Consider the following 22,911-nt stretch of genomic DNA (forward strand, 5'->3'; position numbering starts at 1 on the left):
GCAGAGAAGAGCAACAAAGACGATCAGGGGTCTGGAGGTTGCAGGAATTGGGTATGCCTAGCTTGATGAAAAAGAAGGACTGGGGTTGACATGATAGCAATGTTCCAATATTTGAGGGGCTGCCACAAAAAAGAAGGGGTTAATCTATTCTCCAAGGCGGGACTAGAAGCAATGGATGGAAACTAACCAAGGAGAGAAGCAACCTAGAACTAAGGAGCCGAGGTGGCGCAGTGGTTAGAGTGCAGTACTGCAGCTACTTCAGCTGTTCAGCAGATCGGCGGATCAAATCTCGCCGGCTCAAGGTTGACTCAGCCTTCCATCCTTCCGAGGTGGGTAAAACGAGGACCCAGATTGTTGGGGGGCAATAGGCTATTTAGTATACTGTCTTTGGTGTAAGCCGCCCAGAGTCCTCGGAGAGTGGGCGGCATAGAAATATGAATAATAAAAATTAAAAAAAATAAGGAGAAACTTCCTGACAGAACAATTAATCAGTGGAATGAGCCCTCTCTGTGGGCGAGCACGCTGTCGCCAGCTGCTCTTTTGGTTTCCGGTGCGCACATGCACGCCAACCAGCTGATCTTTGCATGTGCCGGAACCCTGGAAATCTGAAGACCAGCTTGCCGGCGCGCACATGGTCACCTGGTCTTCGGGCTTCCAGCACTCCAGCACGCGCGAAGACCAGTTGGCACATGTGCACCAGCTCCAGCTGGTCTTCAGGATTGCGGGGCTGTGGCGCGTGTATGGCACACGTTCCAGTTTGGGCACTCAGTGCCGAAAAGGTTCGCCATCCCTGGTATATACCCTGCTTAAGCAGGGGGTTGGATTAGAAGACCTCCCAGGTCCCTTCCAACTCGGTTATTCTGTTACGATTCTTCAATTGTCCCCTTTTATCGAAATCCAGAGATGGCCAAGCCCGTGTCTTTTCATCCAGCCCACAATTCTTCCAGCTAACCTTTCGGCTCGACGACGTCGAGGAAGGCAAGAACGGGAGGCCAGGAGTTGATGGGTCATTTTGCCCATCTTCAGCTTTGAAGCCGGAGAAACTTGTGACAACACGCAACAAGACGGAAATGAGAACTTCAGAGGAGCCCTAAGCCTGGCCCTCCCAACCCTTCCCCTTTCCCTGCAAAGATTGCGGATAAATCTTGGGGAAGAAAAGCAGCAACTTCTGGCCGCAACCCCAGGCGCGTGGACTGCATGAGGGCACGTGCGCCAAGCTGCAGGGGCTGTTTGAATCTTTACAGAAAAGCACAATGAGATTTCTTTTGGCTCTGCTGGGACACGAGGCTGCAGCAAACCCAGCTGAACAGCACCGACTGGCAGCTCCGAGCACACAGTCCCAGAGGAAGCAGTACAGCAGCTCTGCCCTCCTCTCTCAGTTCAACCCACGGGGCATTTCTTGGGGTCAGGGGAAGCCAGACAAACGCCTTGAAGAGAACTGCAATATTGATATTATTTATGCCGGAGGCAGAATTCCGCTTTGGATCAAGATGGCCTCAAGGAACATTACTACCCCTTTGGGAGAGTGCGAAAAGACAACAGAAACATTCTGTTGGGGGAAAGGCAATTAAATAGCCTCCAATGTTATGGGGGAAAGAATATTAAAATTACATTGGCGACCTCATATAAAGAAAACCTGTATAAAATGTTTTACAGGCGGCACTTCCCACCCACAAGATTGGCAAAAATTGGCAAAAAATATTTTTCCAAGATGTTGGAAATGTGAGGTGGTCCCAGGGTTCTATTACCACATGTGGTGGGAGTGCTTAAAAAACACAGAAAGTTTTTGGTATCAAATAAAGAGCTGCCTAGAAGAGATTTTAACAATTAAAATAGAAGTCAAACCAGATTTTTTCTTATTGGGAATGACAGACGGTAAATATAATAAAAATGCAACCTACTTAATATTACATATATTAACCGCTGCAAGAGTAGCATTTGCTCAGAAATGGAAGAGTAAAGAAACACCTTCAGTGTTATGTAAAATCTACAATTGTGCAGAAAGGGACAGACTCACTTTGGAACTCAAAAATAAAAGCGAATCAACGTATTATGAAATCTGGACTAAATTGTATGAATGGTTAGACAAGAGGAAGAATGCCAAGAAAGTGGTGTAGTGAATGTCTAGAAATAATATATGTCAATGTATACCGAACTTGTGATTGAGATATAGGTTTATTGGATATGGATATACCCCGTTTTCCCCAAAATAAGACATCCCCTGATAATAAGCCCAATCGGGCTTTTGAGTGCATGGCAATAAGGCCAAGCGCTTATTTCAGAGTTCAAAAAAATGTAAGACGGTCTTATTTTTGGGGAAATACAGTAGTTGGTTAGGAGGAATTATGTAGTATGCTTGACATGTAACGAAGTAAGAGATATGTATATTTGTATATAGATTAAGGAATATATTACTTATTAATTTGAATTAGACGGAAATGTTAGAAACTGAAGATGTCAAGCCATGTAAATTTGAATTATTAATAAAAAAAGTTAAAAGAAAAGAAAAGAAATAACCTCCAATGTGTTGAAAAAGATCATTTTAAGGTCTAAGTTTCTGGTCCACATGATTGGTTCCCCAAATTTTGGATGCGGCCTCCTGCGTGTCGCCGAATTGCAATTGTTTTATAGGTGACTGGGAAATCTTCAATGGAGGGGAAAGCATCCTTGAGACTTGCAATTTCGTTAATTGAATTTGGGATTAAAAATCGGATACTTGCCTCGCCTCGGAGAGCCCCACGCTGTTTTCTTAGCTGTGCGCTCAATTCTCCAAATGAGGTTGCATGTTCCAAACCCTCCTTCTTTACAAAATATCCTCCCCCCACACACAAATAGGTTCCTGAATTGACCCTCCCCTCTGTAAAATAGGCTAGGAATCGTTAAGCATCTTCCCTCGTTAAAAAAGGTCATTGCATCCACCAATTAAGGCATCAGGAAATAATTCAAAGGTCCCCTTTCAAAGCCAGGCGTTTTAAGAATAGGGCGTTTTACTTTTTAACCTCTCTTCATTCCTGCTCTCTTGACTAAGAAGACCCAGCGACCCCTTCCTTCCTCCCCACTCCCACCCCCCAAAAAAACCCCAAGGACTGCTTATTCAGCACATCCTGGCTTATGCCTGCAGGTGGTGCCCCCCCTCCCTTCTCTTCCTCATTACCCCAATTTGCAAAAACTGCCCCAAGAGAACTGCCTTCCCATCAAAGCAGCAAAGCAACACAACCTACCAACCCCTGGGGAACGCGAAAGGTGTGCGAGTCACATCTGGCAGGTGGAAGGAAGCAGCAGATCAGCCTTTCCAAGACCTGCGGAGATGCTATTTCACACCCCTCTCCTGGCGAGAAGAAAATAATTTCTTCTTCTTCTTCTTCTTCTTCTTCTTCTTCTTCTTCTTCTTCTTCTTCTTCTTCTTCTTCTTCTTCTTCTTCTTCTTCTTCTTCTTCTTCTTCTTCTTCTTCTTCTTCTTCTTCTTCTCCTTCTCCTTCTCCTTCTCCTTCTCCTTCTTCCTCTTCCTCCTCCTCCTCCTCCTCCTCCTCCTCCTCCTCCTCCTCCTCTTCTTCTTCTTCTTCTTCCTCCTCTTCCTCTTCCTCCTCTTCTTCTTCTTCTATATCCATCACTGGACGTCGGCGATCCTATTTTTATCAACAGCCGCACGAAAAAGTGCTGCTGAGTTTTGTCCAAACCAGTCCCTTAGGTTTTGAAGCCATTTATCTATTTATTAGTTCAATTTATATGCCGCCCTTCTCCAGAGACTCAGGGCGGCTTACAATGCATTAAGCAATAGCCTTCATACTTTTGTATATACCTGCTTAGTAGGGCTTTTTGGCCCCCCCTAAGCGGTGTTCTTTTTTATACAAAGTCAGCTTATTGCCCCCACAAACCGAGTCCTCATTTTACCTACCTCGGAAGGATGGAAGGCTGAGTCAACCTTGAGCCTGTTGAGATTTGAACTCGCAGTCATTGCAGGCAGCTGGTGCTACTTAACAGCACTTTAGTCTGCTGCACCACCAAGCCATGACAGGGATGGGGCTGCTGGGGGTTCGCAGGGGTTCGGGAGAACCTCTAGCTAAAATTCTGTGCAGTTTGGAGAACCCCCAAATCCCACTCCTGGCTGGCCCAGCCCACCCCTCCCCTCCCCGGAGTCCTCACGCGGCCCGTTTTGGATTTTGGGTGCAGGTAAGTACAGGGCGCGCACGGAGGCTTAGGGAGGACAAAAAAGAAGGCCATTTCCAGCCTCCAGAGAGCCTCCGGAGCCTGGGGAGGCCATTTTCACCCTCCTGGAGGCTCGAGAAAAGCCTCCGGAGCCCGGGGAGGGCAAAAATCCCTCCCCCCCCCGTCGTGGTGCAGGAGGCTGACTAGGCCACACCCATGATAGCCACGCCCACCCAGCAACCGAGCAGAGAACCCCTTGCTAAATTTTTGAAGCCCACCCGAGCCTGGACCTCCTTTGCCTTCAATCTTTCCTTGGAGGATTAAGTGAAGGATGCCGTATTTTTCCGGGTGTCGCATCCCATGTCCGAAATATTCTAACTTTCGCTTTTTTTTTATGGTTTTGATGATTTCCTTTGGCTTTTCCCAGGCGGCTTATCCCCTCCTCATTTCTGATTTTGTCAACCCAACTTATACGTAACCGCCGCCTGTAAATCCACATTTCAAACGCTTTTGGTCTCTTCAAGTGGCTTTCTGTCCGAGACCAACTCTCCACTCCGTAGAGCAAGATAGAAAAGATGTAACGTCTGACGCGCCTGATTTTTCAATCTTAGGCTTATGTTGTGCAAAATCATGGCAAAGCTGAAATCTCGGACAGAGACTAGGAGGCAAACTCTGGCTCTGCCCTCTTGCCATCTTTTAAAGCTCGCCCTGCCAACTGGGTTCACCCTTTCGGAGTTGCTGGAGAGCCAACGCGGCTACCGGTGCCAACTCCGGCCAGCTGCACACTCTTGCGGATAATAAGTCCATTCATAGTGCTTTTTCCCAGGTTCACGGCTGAGCAAAAAAAATTAACCCGGTCCAGGGACAAACGGCCCACCTGTTGCTCTCCGGGAACCTAGAAGGGGGCGGGGGGGCTGTGGGAACAGCCCAGATGCAAAGGTGGGGACGTCCAATCTGCTCTGCTCATCATTATTTTATTTTATTTTTTTGTTTTTAGAAAGGGTGGGTAGGTTTTCAGCTCTGCCCTTCCTTCCCTAGGCATCAATTAAAGGGCAAAGCAGGAGTTTCCACATTGGTCTCTGGCCAGGCTAACCAAAACAGATGCTCCTTGATCACCAGGGATAGGGACAGATTTTTAAGGAGGGGTCTCTTGACCCAAATCATTGCAGCCTATTGTGCTTTGAACCATCTTCTCAAGGGGTGAAATCCAGCAGGTTCTGACAGGTTCTGGAGAACCGGTAGCGGAAATTTTGAGCAGTTCGGAGAACCGGCAAATACCACCTCTGGCTGGCCCCCGAGTGGGGTGGGAATGGGGATTCTGCAATATCCTTCCCCTGGAGTGGGGAGGAAATGGGGATTTTGCAGTAACCTTCCCCTGGAGTGGGGAGGGAATGGGGATTTTGCAGTATCCTTCCCTTGGAGTGGGATGGGAATGGAGATTTTACAGTATCCTTCCCCTGGAGTGGGGAGGGAATGGGGATTTTGCAGTATCCTTCCCCTGGAGTGGGGTGGGAATGGGGATTTTGCAGTATCCTTCCCTTGGAGTGGGATGGGAATGGAGATTTTACAATATCCTTCCCCTGGAGTGGGGAGGGAATGGGGATTTTGCAGTATCCTTCCCCTGGAGTGGGGTGGGAATGGGGATTTTGCAATATCCTTCCCCTGGAGTGGGGAGGGAATGGGGATTTTACAGTAGCCTTCCCCTGGAGTGGGGAGGGAATGGGGATTTTGCAGTATCCTTCCCCTGGAGTGGGGAGGGAATGGGGATTTTGCAATATCCTTCCCCTGTCATGCCCACAGAACCGGTAGTAAAAAAAATTGGATTTCACCACTGCTCTTCTCCCTTCCTCCAGAGCAGGGTTCTCCAACCTTGGCAACTTTAAGACCTGTAGACTTCAACTCTTTGCTGGCTGAGGAATTCTGGGAACTGAAGTCCACAAGACTTTAAAAACTTGCCAAGGTTGGAGACCCCTCCTCCAGAGAAAAGCCCTGCCTCGGCCTGCAAGAATAGGGGTTCAATTCTCACACCAGGAATGCTTTGCCGGTAGAATTTATTTCTGCACAATCCAATCGAGATCAATCTGGGAGGACGACATCCTAAGGATTCTTAACCCTAGATCGATGCAACTCTGCATCACGTCAATTGGGAAAACGGCAAAAATAATATATTAAAAAAAAAAGTCACTGGTTTGCAATAAGGAGAGAGGAGGAAGAGCGAACCGAAGGGAAAGAGCCAAGTGATTTATAGGTCGCCTTAAAGAAAGAAAGAGCAATGGGGCCTCCTGTCCAGGGGCAAGGAAAGTTGTAGCTCAAATCGAGAGGTAGGTTTGGCAAAAGAGCCTGGTGGCGCAGCAGACTAATAGCTTGTTATTATCATCCAGCTGCCTGCAATAACTGCAGGTTCGAATCTCGCCAGGCTCAAGGTCGACTCAGCCTTCCATCCTTTCTAAGGTAGGTAAATTGAGGACCCAGTTGTGGAGGCAATAAGCTGACTTTGTACAAATATACAAAAATATGAAGGCTATTGCTTAATGCATTGTAAGCCGCCCTGAGTCTCCGGAGAAGGGCGGCATATAAATCAAATTAAAAAAAAAAAACCCGAAGGTGATTGTGTATTCCTTGGACAGCAAAGGTGACTAACAAGCAAGTATTGGAGCAGGTAACACCAGACATGGCACTGGAAGGCAAAAAGTCACAAAATTGCACCTCACTTCTTTTGGCCAGGTCATGCCAAAAAGGTGGGGGTGGAATTCACTGGAGAAAGCAATTATCTTCATGGTAAAAGGAAACCAGGCTGTCAGATAAACACGGTGGGTAAAGCTAAAGGTAAAGGTTCTCCTCGCACATATGTGCTAGTCATTCCCGACTCTAGGAGGCGGTGCTCATCTCCGTTTCAAAGCCGGGGAGCCAGCGCTGTCCGAAGACGTCTCCGTGGTCATGTGGCCAGCATGACTCAATGCCAAAGGTGCACGGAACGCTGTTCCCTTCCCACCAAAGGCGGTCCCTATTTTTCTCCTTGCATTTTTTACCTGCTTTCGAACTGCTAGGTTGGCAGAAACTGGGACAAGTCACGGGAGCTCCCCCCATTACGCGGCACTAGGGATTCGAACCGCTGAACTGCCGACCTTTCAATCGACAAGCTCAGCATCTTAGCCACAGCCACTGCATCCAGAACTGGCCACCAAAACTGGCCACAGCTTAGAACAACTCAAAGGAGCAGTCCAAGATTGGAAGACGTGAAGAGACCACCTGGCTCTCCACCAGTGGGACACGACGGAATGGATAACATCATCATCATCAGACAGAACCACCTGTTATTGTGATCAAATGCTTTTTGGCAGGGATTCATCGTTTCCAAACGTGTTTGTAAAGGACATTTTTAATTCTCAACTCTTGGTTTTGTGTGATTCCTCCCCGTTTCCTCTTTCTTGTTTTCACGTTAGGAGGGCGGCGGTTTCTCTCGCCTCCCGTCCTCCAGAATTTCAGGGTGGGTGGACTACCAGTGAATGAACCTTGACAAAAACTGTGGGTGTTCAGCGAAAGGCATGCATGCAGCTCCCATCCCCCCAAGTTTGAAAACAACAAGGACAACAATGCCTCTTTCTCCAGCGCATCTCCTTCTCCGTTCTTGACACAAAACCTAGCTTTGCGAACTGGGATAGTTGTTCCCAAGGCTGCCACTGGGCATTGACAAGGAAGCAGCAATTTCCTTGAGTTGGATGGAGAACTCTCCAGCTCATCTTCCCCAGGAGACTAAAGCAATCCCCCACTTTAGGGGAGGGGGTGCCTGGTGGTCTCTGAGCTTGGTGGTTTTCTTGCAGATGTTTCGTTATTGAAACGTGATAGCGCTGGTGATTTTACTTAGTTGGGTCATGAAACATCTGCAAGAAAACCACCAAGCTCAGAGAGCACCAAGAGGAAGGAAGGAAGGAAGGAAGGAAGGAAGGAAGGATACTAATGACATTAACTAGTTGGGTCATGAAACATCTGTAAGATGAGAGCACCAAGAGGAAGGAAGGAAGGAAGGAAGGAAGGAAGGAAGGAAGGAAGGAAGGAAGGAAGGAAGGAAGGAAGGAAGGATACTAATGACATTAGCTAGTTGGGTCATGAAACATCTGTAAGATGAGAGCACCAAGAGGAAGGAAGGAAGGAAGGAAGGAAGGAAGGAAGGAAGGAAGGAAGGAAGGAAGGAAGGAAGGATACTAATGACATTAGCTAGTTGGGTCATGAAACATCTGTAAGATGAGAGCACCAAGAGGAAGGAAGGAAGGAAGGAAGGAAGGAAGGAAGGAAGGAAGGAAGGAAGGAAGGAAGGAAGGAAGGAAGGAAGGAAGGAAGGAAGGATACTAATGACATTAGCTAGTTGAGTCATGAAACATCTGCAAGAAAACAACCAAGCTCAGAGAGCACCAAGGGCCCCACAGTCCTCTCCTTTTCCTCCTCAAACCCCTCTTCCCCCTAGCACTGATGATGTTACCTAGCTGGGTCATGAAACATCTGCAAAGAAACCACCAAAGCTCTGGATACACCAGGGAGGGAAAACTCTCCATTCAAAGGACCCCTTTGCCCCTTAGGACCAGCCCCCTGGTGCCTTCCCCCCTATTCCTGAATGACCACCAGCTGCTTAATATTAGCCTCAACGCACGAGCCAGACTTGCCAAATTGGACAAAGATTTCTTAGGAGGGCAAACAAGACACAAGACCCTCCTCTCTTCCCTACCCCGTAGGGGCTGCCCAAGAATCTTGTTTTAAAAGACTCTTCTCTCCTTCTCTCTCATTTGAGTCCAATTAAAGGGGAGGGGAGGCTTGCTCATAATGAGGGGCTGATGCTCCACAGAACTTGGCCATCTGCCAACCATCCCTCCACCCCAATTACTAATTAGGAGAGGCAAGGAGCAACGCAACAATCCTGTTTTGGGGTGGGGGCGACAAAGACCCCTTGACCAGCCGTTGGCAACCTCTGTTCCATTTTTTTTGTGCATTTGCTGGAGCGCAGACCTCAAACGTGCATCATGTAACATGCCTTGGGAGAGGGAGGGAGAAGGGGAGGGGGTCTTTTCGACCCGTTCTTCCACATGGTTACCCTCCTCCCCAATCCTGGGCCGAATTAAAAACTCCACTGAAGAGACCAAGAGATCCATTCCCACCCAGACCCCAAAATTCTGAAAACGAGTTTTGCATTGTTCGATATTTCTGCACAAAGAGAAACCCCCCCACACGAGTAATTTAACGCAGCTGAGAGTAGGATGTACGTTCAAACGTTAAAAAATTCCATGTTGTCCCCATTATGGGCAACCACACAGAACAAAAGGAGGGAAGGGAAGAGGAGGGGAGGACAAGGGGAAATCTTTCCTGGGGGGAAGGGGAGAAGGGGATGGATGGAAAAGACTCCACCTCATCCGGTCCCAAATTTTTTTTGAAAAACCTTTATTAACACTTAAAATCCAAAAATACAAGTTAAAATACCTCTATAACAAAAATGCATCCGTAATAATTATACAATTCAACGTCTTTCTGACAGTACTTAATTCTTAACTTTCTTCATCTATTCCCACATGTTCTTACTTAATCGACATATTTAATCACGTTGTATATCTTGTTTTGTTCTATACATTCCTTATTTTTAATTTCTATCCATTGATAACAATTATCCCAAGTTACATAATATTCCGAGTCTTCCTTATTGTTTAATTCTAAAGTAAAGTAAGTAATTCTAAAGTCTAAAGTAAGTTTGTCCATTTCTGCTCATTCAAAAATTTTCCGGATTATTGCAGTCTGTTGGAATAGTGGACATTTTCCAAGCTTGCGCAAGTACGATTCTAGCTGCTGTAGTTATATGAATAATTAAATATTTTTTTAACATTTTAAAAAATTAAAAAATGAATAATATTTTTTAATAAAATAAAAAATATTCCCAATTTTTTTATTTTAAACGTGCACCCCTGTGCCCAGATGGCATAGATACAGGTGGTTCTCAATTCACACAACAATTGGTTTAGTGACTCGTCGAAGTTGCAACGGTGCTGAAAAAAAGGGACTTATGTCCATTTTTCATACTTGTTGCAGTACAGGTAGTTCTCCACGTACGACAGTTCGCTTAGTGACTATTCAAAGTTACGACGGCACCGAAAAAAAGGATCATTTTTCACGCTTATGACCATTGCCGCATCCCCAGGATTGCCATGATCCAAATTCAGGGGCTTGGCAACTGGCATGTACTTATGACGATTGCAGCATCCCATGATCCCTTTTACGACCTTCTGACAAGCAAAGTCAAGGGGGGGAATCAGATTCGCTTAACAACCTTGTGACTCGCTTAACAGCTGCAGCGATTGGCTTAACAAGTCGTAAAATGGGACAAAACTTAACAAATGTTAAGTTCGCTTAGCAACAAAAATCTGGGGCTCCCTTGAGGCTGTAAATCGAGCATGCCCGTAGTCTATTCCAAATCCCAGATTTGATTTAGCCCAGAATTCATTCGGTTCACTCAATTATTGGGGATGGTTTTTTGGGGGACCATAAAGTAACCAAATCAACTCCAACTGTGCGATGCTAAGAATGCCCAATACCGTCTTCTAGATTTGTCTCTAATTAAAACTGGGAATTTAATTTTTTTTGTGTGTGTGCTTTTTTCCCTTTTACGGTCGAGAAAAAGGAGGAGATTGCAGCCAGGGAGAGAAATAAATTCCCCATCTGCAACCCCCCGAAACCGTACCACAACTCTTAATACCTACAAACCGTCTTCTTCTCCATAAGGAGAACCGGATGAAAATCATGGCCCTGGGGCGGGGGAGGGGGGGGCGTTGGGGTGTGTGGTGGTGGAGGGAAGGGATCCAACTACAAAGAGCTACTCAATAATTACTACAGGCCGTGGTGGTGAGGTAGGGAACAAGCAACCGTTTCTGCAATTTATTCCTCTCTCCAACTGGAGAAAGGCAGCCCAGGAGGTCTCACCCCCCTGGAGGTCTCTTTTAAGAAAAAAAATATGCTACAAATTCAAGATGATGATGAATTCTTTCCCAGCTGCACAGCCTGCAGATGTGTGGGAACTACGGCTCCCAGAATCCTTGGCCAAGACGGACATCTCTGGACATCCCTGGCGACTGCAAGAAATCTTGATTTTTCGATCCTCCTTCTTTTGGGAGATCAACAGGGTGAAGGGAAATGTTTTGACTGATAGGTACCCCGTTTCCCTGAAAATAAGGGTCGACTGGAAAATAAGCCCTAGCGTGATTTTTCAGGATGCTTGTAATATAAGCCCTACCCCAAAAATAAGCCCCAGTGAAAATCTTGTCAGCCAGATGAAAATATTTAGCACCGTATTCCCCCCAAAATAAGACCTAACTGGAAAATAAACCCTAATGTGTCTTTTGGAGCAAAAATTAATATAAGACCTGGTCTTTTTTGGGGGGGAAACACGGTAGGGAGTCCTCGACTTACGACCTTAATGGAGATATAACCGTGATGGAGCTAGCTAGGTAGATGGGACAGGTAGGATCGTAAGGGAGCCGGGAATTTCTCTCGTAAGTCATGACGGTCTTAAGTTGAGTTAACCCACATGACCGGACCTGATATTTCGTTGTTAAGCAAATGGGGCAGTCATTAAATGAACTCAGTGGTCATCAAGGGAATCGGTATATTCCTATTGGTTGGAATCCAAGGGAACACATCCTAAACCGTGGTCATGTGACCACAGAACGCTGCGATTGGTCTTAAATGCTGGCTGGGGAATTCTGGGAGTTGAAGTCCACAGGTCTTCCACTTGCCAAGGATTTTGGGCTTGGCCAGTCTAAAGAAAAGAAGAATTAGGGGCGACATGATAACAGTCTTCCAGTATTTGAGGGGCTGCCACAAAGAAGAGGGGGGGGGGATAAAATTATTCTCCAAAGCACCAGAAGGCAGGACAAGAAGCAACGGGTGGAAACTCATCAAGGAGAGAAGCAACCTGGAATTAAGGAGAAAGTTCCTATCAAGTGAGGACAATTAACCAGTGGAACAGCTTGCCACCAGATGGATGGGCGCTCCATCACTGGAGGTTTTTAAGAAGAGACTGGACAGTCACTTGAGCAGGGGGCTGGACTAGACGACCTCCAAGGTCCCTTCCAGCTCTATTCCATTCCAAATTCTCCTTTAACACACCCTTGTTGTCCTCCAGAGAAACACCCCCATGTCAGAAGGCTCCTGCTGTAACCCCATCCACCCATCACAAAGCCCAACCCAGTCCAGGAGATGCCCTCAAGGTGTGGCCAACAGAGATGCAGGTGGCTCCAAGCAAGGCAGAAAATCTTCTGAGAGCAATCCTTAGACCTTAAAAGCTATCTTCTTTCTTTTTCTCTTTCTTTCTCTTTCTTTCTCTCCTTTCTCTCTCCTTTCTCTCCTTTTCTTTCTTTCTCTTTCCTTCTTTCCTTTCTTTCCTTTTTTTCTTTTCTTTCTCTCTCTCTCCCTTCCTCCCTCCCTTTCTTTTTCTTTTTTTCTTTTTCTCTCTCTCTCTTCCTCCCTCCCTCCCTCCCTCCCTTCTCTTTCTTTCTTTCTCTCTCTCTGTCTCTCCCTCCCTCCTTCCCTCCTCTTTCTTTCTTTCTTCCTCCCTTCCTTCTTTTTCTCTCTCTCTCTATCTCTCCCTCCCTCCCTTCTTTCTTTCTTTCTTTCTTTCTTTCTTTCTTTCTTTCTTTCTTTCTTTCTTTCTTTCTTTCTTTCTTTCTTTCTTTTTCTTTCTTTCTTTTCTTCTTTCTTCTTTCTTCTTCTTTCTTCTTCTTTCTTTCTTTCTTTCTTTCCTTTTCTTTCTTTCTTTCTCTTTCTTTTTCTTTCTTTCTTTCTTTTGTCTCTCCCTCCCTCCCTCCCTCCTTCCTTCCTTCCTTCCTTCCTTCCTTCCTTCCTTCCTTCCTTCCTTCCTTCCTTCCTCTTCCTTTCTTCCTTTCCTTTCCTTTCCTTCCCTCCCTCCCTCTTTTCTTTTCTTTTCTTTTTTTTAAAAAAAAAACACTTCTTCTCCCAAGCAAAGCAAACTAAACCTCTTTTTTTTTAAGCTTGGAAAATTCCCAGGTTCCTCTTCTTCTCAATGCTGGGGGTGGGGGGGGGAATATATATATTTCCCCATCACCTAGGAAGGCAACTTTAAATGGCTTCTCTTGTCGCCAAGGGCTGCCTCTCCGACCAACGCAACCAGCCGCCCCACGGCACCCCACATCTGCTTTTCCAGAGCGACAAAGGATTGAAACAGGAGCCTCTTTCCCCTTCCCCCCACCCCCACACTCTCCCCCCCCCACCCCCTCAGCCACTGGGCTCTCTAAACCTCACAATCCTGCCCTTGTTCTCCCACCCGCTTCTCTTCCCCCCCCTTTTTTTTTGCAGCAGGACAAATATTTAACATCTGCCAAAAACAAAACAAAAGAAAGCCAAAAATGCTAAGAATCCAATTGCTATTGGAGAGTGGGGGGCCGAGGGACTCTCTCTCTCTCTCTCTCTCTCTCTGTGTGTGTGTGTGTGTGTGTTGATGGAGGGCTGGTTGGCGGGGAGGGGGAAGCCAGCCCACCTCTGCAAAAAAAAAAAAAAGAAAAAAAATCACACTAAAAGAGTGGGGAGTGGGAGGCACCAACCTGCAGCTGCCATCATGACAATTATGTGGGCGGCAGGATGGGGGGGGAGATTTATTTTATTATTTTTTTTGCAAAAAGCTCCACGGACTGGTTCCAGCCCTGAATCGCTGGCGGAGAGAAGCAGCCCCCCCCGTTTCCCCCGACTTTCCCTCCCCCCCTCTTTTCAACCCCCTCCCCAGACAAATCAATCCGAGCCCAGCTTCAATCCGCAAATAAAAACTGCTGGCGCTCATTCCCTCCGAAGGTGGGTGCCTGCCCCACCGGCTGCCCTCCCCTCCTCTGTGGACGTGTCTACCCCCTCTTTTTTTTCCCCTGCTCCCAATTCTCTCCCCCTCCCCATCACCGGGGGTGGGGGGAAGGAAATGAGCCAATTCTAGGGGAGACTGGAAAGAGATGCTTCCGAAGGATGCAGCCACACCCAACGTTGGTGCATCTGCGTGCCCACTTGCAGCCTTGCAGCCCCACCTCGTCCTCCCAATCCGGGTTTCATCAAAGTGACCCTCGCACACACATACACACAACCTCTCTCTCTGCAATTCTGAAGGATGCCCCACTTCCTCCGCCCAGAACATCTGCGAGCCACCAAAAAAAAAGAAACCCTGGTCAGAAAAGGTGCTTTTCGTTTCTGCAGCAGCCTGCCTGGAAAAAAAAAAAGCCACCTCCCTCCCCATGGCTTCGTTGCCATCCTCTCGAACCCACAGCGTTGACCAGCTGTGCCCCAAGAGTGGGAGGGGGACGGGGTGGGGAGGGGTGGGGGGCTATGCCCAGAGATGACGTCAAAGGTCCAATCTAGAAATAGAAGCTCCGCTGGCCATTAAACGGGCTTGTTGGAGCTCTCTGTGGTTTAGAGAAGCCAACTAAAGCAAGGTTTCTCAACCTTGGTAGCTTGAAGATGGGTGGACTTCAACTCCCAGAATCCCCCATCTGATATGAGTGGACTTCAACTCCCAGAATCCCCCAGCCAGCCATGCTGGAAATTGAAACCCAACCAGTGGCTAACGGGGAACTCTGGGAGTTTTTGAAGTTCGCGCATCAAGATTGGGAAGCTGTGGTCGACAGGCAGTGTTTCTCAACCTCAACCATCTTTACGATGGGTGGACTTCAACTCCCAGAATGCTGGCTGGGGTATCCTTGAAGTCCACCTATGGTGGCTGGGAATTCTGGGGGTTGACATCCAACCATGCCAATTTGGGAGCTTCTGGGAGTTGAAGTTCCACTCATACAGGATGGGGGATTCTGGGAGTTGAAGTCCACCCATGGTGGTTGAGGGATTCTGGGAGTTGAAGTCCACTCATGGTGGTTGAGGGATTCTGGGAGTTGAATCCACCCATTCAAGCTTCCAAGGTTGAAGTCCACTCATAGTGATTGAGGGATTCTGGGAACTGAAGTCCACCCATGCCAGTTGGGAGCTTCTGGGAGTTGAAGTCCACCCATGGTGGTTGAGGGATTCTGGGAGTTGAAGTCCACTCATGGTGGTTGAGGGATTCTGGGAGTTGAAGTCCACTCATGGTGGTTGAGGGATTCTGGGAGTTGAATCCACCCATTCAAGCTTCCAAGGTTGAAGTCCACTCATGGTGATTGAGGGATTTTGGGGACTGAAGTCCACCCATGCCAGTTGCGAGCTTCTGGGAGTTGAAGTCCACTCATACTGGATGGGGGATTCTGGGAGTTGAAGTCCACCCATGGTGGCTGGGAGCTTCTGGGAGTTGGAAGTCCACTCATATCAGATGGGGGATTCTGGGAGTTGGAAGTCCACCCCTCTTCAAGCGGCCACGGTTGAGAAACACGGCTTTGGAGGGTCTCTCTGTTGCTAGGCCAAGACCTCCCCTGCCCCACCGCACGTGTCCGAGCCTTGTGCTCTGTTCCCTTCCTCGTCCCTGGCTCCTGAACACGCCACGAATCCTAAAGATTAGAGCCCGATCCTCTCCAGTTTCCCCCTTGCATTTCCCAGCCAACAACAACCGGCGAAGGGACGCACAACCCCGAGGGCACTGAGCAAAAGGAGCATTTTAGCCGTGCAGAAATTACGAGGACCGTGCCAGCTGGTCTTCTACACTCCCAAGGAGGGAATTCCCCCCCCCCCCCAAAAAAGTGCCACAACAGCAGTTTTTCTCAGATCAGACATTTCAGCTCCAGGACACGCCTCCCTTGTTATTTTTCCAAGCATCACAACAGAGTCCTTCTCTGCGCACTCTGAGTATGCCCAGGAGCTCACTCTCGGCTCGCACTTCTGTAACTTTTTTCCCCTCATTCGCGGGGGAGGGGGCCCTCAAGCAACTTTTTTGCTCTGGGGCAGAACAGAGTTGACTCTGGCTTCCAAAGTAGGAGATGCCACCCCCCCCCAAAAAAAAACCCCACTAGGGTCCATCAAATCCCCCTCCCCAAAATCAATTGCCCCATTGCAACCTAAGATAGGAACTGACCACTTCCATCTTCTTTTAATGGCTCCATAATCCCCTGCGGGGTGGAGTCTGGGCAACTGAATGCAGCTGAGTGGCCGGATGCCTTTCTTGTTACCAATGCGGAGTTTTGTTCAGCAGTTAAATTCTCATTGTGCCCAGAGAGAGAAATATCTGCCTCTACCTAGGATTGTGAGGCGAGAGCTATAGTAACTTACCACTTACTCAACTGAAATGTAGAGAAAATTTAGAGAAAATTTCGATTTGAGCAGGACAGGAGGAAATAGGAAGAGCCCAGAAAGACAATTTTATTTTCATCTTTACAAGCAGCCCCGGACTTACAACTGGTCGCTTAGTGACCATTCAAAGAGCCAGCGGCACCGAAAAAGCTGGCGTATATGACCAGCGTTCACACTTAAGGACCGTTGCAACATCCCCACAGTCACATAATCAACTGCCTCCTATTTATGACGTGTCCCGGGGGTCACGCAATCCCCCTTTTGAGACCTCCTGACCAGCAAAGTCAACTGGGGGGGGTGGGAGGGGAAGCCAGGATTCACTTAACCACCGGGTTACTAACTTATCAACCGCAGCGATCCGCTTAATAACGGAGGCAAGGGAGGTCGTAAGAAGGGATAAAACCAAGGATGAAATCCAGCAGGTTCTGAGAGGTTCTGACGAACCGGTAGCAGAAATTTTGAGCAGTTCGGAGAACCAGCAAATGCCACCTCTGGCTGGCTCCCAAGTCGGGTGGGAATGGGGGTTTTGCAGTATCCTTCCCCCAGGAGTGGGGTGGGAATGGGGATTTTGCAGTATCCTTCCCCCAGGAGTGGGGTGGGAATGGGGATTTTGCAGTATCCCTCCCCCAGGAGTGGGGTGGGAATGGGGGTTTTGCAGTATCCTTCCCCCAGGAGTGAGGTGGGAATGGGGATTTTGCAGTATCCTTCCCCTGCCACGCCCACCAAGCCAGGCCCACAGAACCGGTAGTAAAAAAAATAATAATTGTGGATTTCACCACTGGATAAAACTCACTTTTAACCACGGGCACAATTCACTGAACAATTCCACCGATTTGCTTAACAACGCTGCGACAAAAGGGTCACAGAACGGGACGACGCTCTCGTTAATCACTAGCCTCGCTTAGCGGCAAAAATGTTGGGCTCCGTTGTGTGGGTCATAAGTCGAGGACAAGGGTGGCCGAAGAAAGGGCCGAATTCGCTCAAAATGACCATTTTGAGGCACCCCCCCCCTCTTTTTTTAATGCAAAAAAAACAGATGATCGTCTGGCATTATAAAATTAACTTGCCTTTTGATCTTTTTTGTGGAGTCAGCTTTAGGAAAAAAACGGCTGAGGTTTTCCAGAGCTATATATTTTTTTTTTTTAAAAAAAATAAAACCCTAAAATAGCAACAGTTGGTTTTTAACAGGGCTGCCAGGAAAAAAAAGAAAGAAAAAGGAAAAACAATTCCAAAGAGATTGTTTTTTTCTTTTTCTTTTAAAGAAAGCAAAACAGACAGCTGTCGGTCCCAAACGCAAAACCCCAAACTTTTAAGCTTTTTAACACAAAAAAAAGTTGGTTCTGTTTTACAAAAGCTTTAAACGAAGGACCCTTTTACATTGAAATCCGCTCTGCCCCCCCCCTTTTTCATCGAGTTAGAAAGAGGGGGCACAACCCAGGGATTGGTCCCCAAAAGCCAATCCCAGCCAGCCCCCCTCCCCATTCCTCAAGGCTACCCAGGCCAACCCGAAATGGGGAGGGGGGAGGTGGGGGAGAGAGGAGGAGGGAAATTGGACAAAAGAGTTTGTGCAAAGGAAAAGTGTCACTCAGGAAGAAAAGGACAAAGCAGAGAGAGAGAGAGAGAGAGAGCAGGAGAAGAGCAAAAAAGGAAGGGAGGCGCATGGAGTTGTCCTCTTTATTCAAAGCACCCCACCCCAAACTCCACCCCCTTCTAGCACTGATAACGTTACCTAGTTGGGTCATGAAAGGTTTTGCAAGAAAACTAACAAGAAACTCAGAGCGCACCAAGGACCCCATAGTCCACCTCTTCCTCCTCCTCTCCCTCCTCCTCCTTTCTCCTGCTCCTCCTCCTCCTCCTCTGCAAATCCACTCTCTTCTAGCACTGATGAAGTTATCTAGTTGGGTCCTGAAACATCTGCAAGAAAACAGCTAAGCTCAGAGAGCAGCCAAGGACTCCATAATCCTCCTCCTCCTCCTCTCAACAAATCCCACTCCCTTCTATAGCATTGATAATGTTACCTAGTTGGGTCAGGAAATGCTTAGTACAAAACAAGCAATCTTAGAGAGAGCCCCAAGGACCCCACAATCATTGCTATCGTCATCGTCCTCCTCCTCCTCCTCTCCTCTCCCCCCCACTCTGCAAACCTCACTCCCTTCCAACACTGATGATGTTACCCAATTGGGTCATGAGACGTCTACAAGAAAAGAGCCAAGCTCCCAGAGCCTCAGGGACCCCACTCCTCCTCCTCCTCCTCCCTAAGTCTTCACCTCCCCCTCCTCTCTTTCTTTTCCCTCCCATCCTCCATCCCACCCTCCTCTCCTCTCCAATCAGCCTGCAAGATTAGGATTAGGGAATTAGAGCCCGCAGTTCCCAGCAGGGAAGGTTAAAAAAAAAAACAACCCAGCAGCTCAGTCTGGATTTAGCCACCAATGCCGCCCGCCGGGCGCAGCTGAGAAGAAGGAGGGAGGTGCTTATAGTGGAAAGCCAGAGCGGGGAGGGGGAAGGGCAGAGAATGGCGGAATGGGGGGTGGGAGCAAGCGGTGAAAGGAGGCAAGGGTCTCTCTAGAAGCAGCTGCCTCATTCCTCCTTGGCGGAGGGGCACAGCCTCTTGTTACTTTCTCTGCCCAGCTCCTTCCCCCTCTTCTTGGTAGGGGCAGAGGGGTGAAAAGGAGGCAGGGAGGCAGACTTTGCAGGAAGATGCATAAGGGAGACGAGAGGGGGCTGCTCCATCCATTCCCCCCACCCACCCACCCCTGACATACACACATGCCTGTTGTTCCCCCCCCCCACCCGGCCCCTCCAAACCGGATACCCGGGCTCCACCATTTTGAGAAGGGAGACAAAGGATTCCCATCAAACAATGTCCCGGGGGGGGGAGCCCCCCTAACTCACACCACAAGGCCATTCCCACCTCGAGCAGGAAGAAAGCAGGGAGGTAGGAAGAGAAGACGGAGGGGAGGGTGTGGAGGGGGGGGAGATCCCGGCCCATCCCCTGAAAAAAAAAACTCCAAGCAAGCTAAGCTCCTCTCCATCCACAGGATTGCTAGGGGACCTCAAACCCAAAAAAATTCCTCAATTCTCCATCCTCCGTGGAAACTCCACAGTTGCTCCTGAGTGGGTCTCTCTCCGTTGGGGAGAAGGGGGGGGAAGCGACCCCCTCAAGAAACATTTTCATGGGGCCGCAGAGACCATCAGCGGAGCTTCTGGGGAGCACCCCCCCTCCCCCCCCAAGACGAGCAAGACGGCCTCGCCCACCAAGACTTTTCATTCTTTCTGATTCATTGGGGGAGGGGAAGCCCATTCATTCATCCTTCCGTTGGCTCAGACCGTCCCGAAACTCCCTGCCCCGCCAGCATCTTGTTCTGGGGGGGATTCTAGCCAGCCCCACGCCGTGGGGGGGGGTTTGAGAGAGTAAGGGGCCCATCCTACCAACAGCCAGGAGCCTCCCTCCAATACAAGAGGGAACCCCATCATTTGCCCAGGAGGAAACCGCCAAGTACCCCAGCCCAGCCCCTCTCCCCATCTGTGTGAGATATTGTGTGTGTTTGTGGGGGGGGGAGACAAAGAGTTAAGGGTGCCCCACTCCTCTAGTCCACAGATGGGCCAGGACCCCCAGCCCAGTCTAACCTGAGCCCCCCAGCCCTGAGGGAGAGGACTGAAAGATTGTGAAGGGTGGGGAATGGGAACAAAGACCCCAAGGGAATCCCACTCCTTTCCTCCTCCCAAGAGACCCCCCTCCCCAGATGGGCCCTCCCCTCCCTTGATGAATGGAGACCTTTCCCCCACCCCCTCTCCTCTCCTCTCTGGGCAGTCAAGAGACCCCTTGCTGGGTGGAGACCTTCCTCCTTTCTTACCTCCCCGGGTGGGTCAGGAACCCCCTCCCCAGACAGACTCCTCCCCTCCCTTGCCAGGTGGAGACCTTTTCTCCTTCCTCTCCACCAAGGGCGTGCCAGGAGCCCCCTCCCCAGCCAGGCCCTCCCTTGTTGAATGGAGACCTTTCCCCCCTCCTCTCCACCCCAGGTGGGCCAAGAGACCCCCCTCCCCAGCCGGCCTCTCCCTTGGCCTCTCCCTTGTTGAATGGAGACCTTCCCCCCTCCCCTCCATCCCTTGTTGGCCAAGAGACCCCCTCCCCAGCCGGCCTCTCCCTTGTTGAATGGAGACCTTCCCCACTCCTCAGCCAGGCTAAGAGACCCCTCCCCAGCTGGGCTCTCCCCTCCCTTGATGGAGACCCTTCCACACCTCCCCAGGTGGGTCAGGACCCTCTCCCCTCCCTTGCCGGGTGGAGCCCTCTCCCCTTCTCCACCCGGGCAGGCCAAGAGACCCCCTCCCCAGCCGGCCTCTCCCCTCCCCTCCCCTCCCTTGCCGGGTAGAGCCCTCTCCCCTTCTCTATCTTGGGTGGGCCAAGAGACCCCTCCTCAGCCGGACTCTCCTCTACCTTGATGAATGGAGAGGAACCCCTCCCCTCTCTTGCCGGGTGGAGCCCTCTTCCCTTCTCCACCCCAGGCGGGCCAAGAGCCCCCCTCCCCAGCCGGCCTCTCCCTTGTTGAACGGAGACCTTCCCCCCTCCCCTCCACCCCAGGCGGGCCAAGAGCCCCCCTCCCCAGCTGGCCTCCCCCTTGTTGAACGGAGACCCTTCCCCCCTCCCCTCCACCCCAGGCGGGCCAAGAGCCCCCCTCCCCAGCTGGCCTCTCCCTTGTTGAACGGGGACCCTTCCCCCCAACCCCTCCACCCCAGGCGGGCCAAGAGCCCCCCTCCCCAGCTGGCCTCTCCCTTGTTGAACGGAGACCCTTCCCCCCTCCCCTCCACCCCAGGCGGGCCAAGAGCCCCCCTCCCCAGCTGGCCTCTCCCTTGTTGAACGGGGACCCTTCCCCCCAACCCCTCCACCCCAGGCGGGCCAAGAGCCCCCCTCCCCAGCTGGCCTCTCCCTTGTTGAACGGGGACCCTTCCCCCCAACCCCTCCACCCCAGGCGGGCCAAGAGACCCCCTCCCCTCCCCTCCCCTCCCTTACCTTGCCGGGTGGAGACGTTGCGGTCGTTGGCGGCGCGGAGGCCCACCTGGGGGCAGCTCTGCTCGAGGAGGAAGAGCTCGTCCTTGCCCACCTTGGTGGCTTTGCCGGCCTTGAGGGTGCCGCTGGGCCCCGAGGGCGCCAGGTAGCGGCCCTGGCAGTCGCGGAAGGCCACTTTGCCCGCGCGGAACTCGAGGGTGAACTCGGCGGCCGGCTCGGGCCGCTCCACCAGCTGGCCGTCGCGGCGGAGGAGGCGGTGGTCGCGGGCCTGGAGCCGGTAGCGGCCCTCGTGGAAGAGGAGGGTGAGCAGGGCGTCCACGCCCCACGGCACGTCGCGGCCCACGGCCAGCTCCTCGGCGCCCAGCTGGGCGTAGCGCTTGCGGCTGAGGCTGAAGAGGTGGAGCTGCGGGTGGAGGGCCAGGTGGACCCGCCACTTCTCGGCCCCCGAGACGGCCTGGGCGAAGCAGGAGAGCCGGTCCTCGGTGCCGCCGAAGAAGCGGCGGTGGGGCTCGGACTGGAGCGACCAGCGCCCGTCGTCGTGGGCCAGGATGACGAAGCGGCAGTCGGCCGAGGGCGCCTCGCTCTCGCAGCTCACCTGCCCGTCCTTGTCGGCCGCCAGGTAGCGGCCCAGGTGGCTCCGCAGGTAGACCACGCTGCAGTCGTCGCCGTTCTGCTCCAGCGTCCAGATCTGCTTCTTCTTCAGGCTCGGGCCCGAAGCGTTGAGCTTGAAGCCGAAGGCCTCCGCCGTCAGGTACCGGTTGCCGCAGTTGATCAGCCCGAACTGGATGGGCAGCGAGTCCGACGACGACGCCGGCGGCGGCGAGGCCGGGCTCCCGTTGGCCGTCATGGCGAGGGGTGGACGGAGGAGGTGGACGGCTGGCTGGCTGGCTGGGCTCCTTCTCTCCTTTCCTTCGTTCCTTCTCTCCCTTCCTTCTTTCCTTCCTTCCTTTCTTCCTTTCTTTCCTTTCTTTCCTTTCTTCCTTCCTTCCTTCTTTCTTTCTTTCCTTTCTTCTTTCTTTCTTGCCTTCCTTTCTTTCCTTCTTTCTTTCCTTCCTTTCTTTCCTTTCTTCTTTCTTTCTTTTCTTCCTGTCTTCTTTCTTTCTTTCCTTTCTTTCTTTCTTCCTTGCCTCCCCTTTTTCTCCTCCTTCTTGCCTTCTCTCCCCGACGGCTCCTTTGTTAGGCTGCCGCTGGGGCTGCGGAGGAAGAACCGGCTCGACGGACGGACGGACGGATGGACGCGCTTGGCTGGGCTCCCCGAGCTCCGCAAAGCCGGGCTGCAGCTGAGCGAGGGAGACAGAGAGAGAGCCAGAGAGAGAGAGAGAGAGAGACGCGGCGGACGGCAGGATCCGGCTATAAGGCGGGGAGGGGGCGCGCCTGCCCCGCCGCTGCCAATTGAGGCTCGGCGCGCCCGACGGGGCGGAGCTCGGCCGGGGGAGGGGGCGCCCTGCAGCCGCCTCTCCCCCTCCCCTTGGTCCGCAAGCTGACGACACTTGGGGGGGAGTGGGGAAAGGGGAGGGGGGAAGGAGGAGCCA

General features: G+C 50.7%; 1 protein-coding gene across 1 annotated transcript in view; it reads right to left on the reverse strand.

The window, feature by feature from the left end:
- FSCN1 (fascin actin-bundling protein 1) overlaps positions 1–22,680 on the reverse strand; it is a 32,757-nt gene extending 10,077 nt beyond the window's left edge. The window contains exon 1 of the mRNA XM_070954956.1: positions 21,383–22,680. Within this exon, the coding sequence (XP_070811057.1) occupies positions 21,383–22,226 (844 nt within the window). The 5' untranslated portion in view covers positions 22,227–22,680. The remainder of the gene's footprint in view (positions 1–21,382) is intronic.
- Positions 22,681–22,911: the final 231 nt, after the last annotated feature.

This window comes from Pituophis catenifer, unplaced genomic scaffold (genome assembly GCF_029215685.1).
Source record: "Pituophis catenifer annectens isolate HBS135680 unplaced genomic scaffold, rPitCat1.0.hap2 SCAF_16, whole genome shotgun sequence".
NCBI classification, from domain to species: Eukaryota; Metazoa; Chordata; class Lepidosauria; order Squamata; family Colubridae; genus Pituophis; species Pituophis catenifer.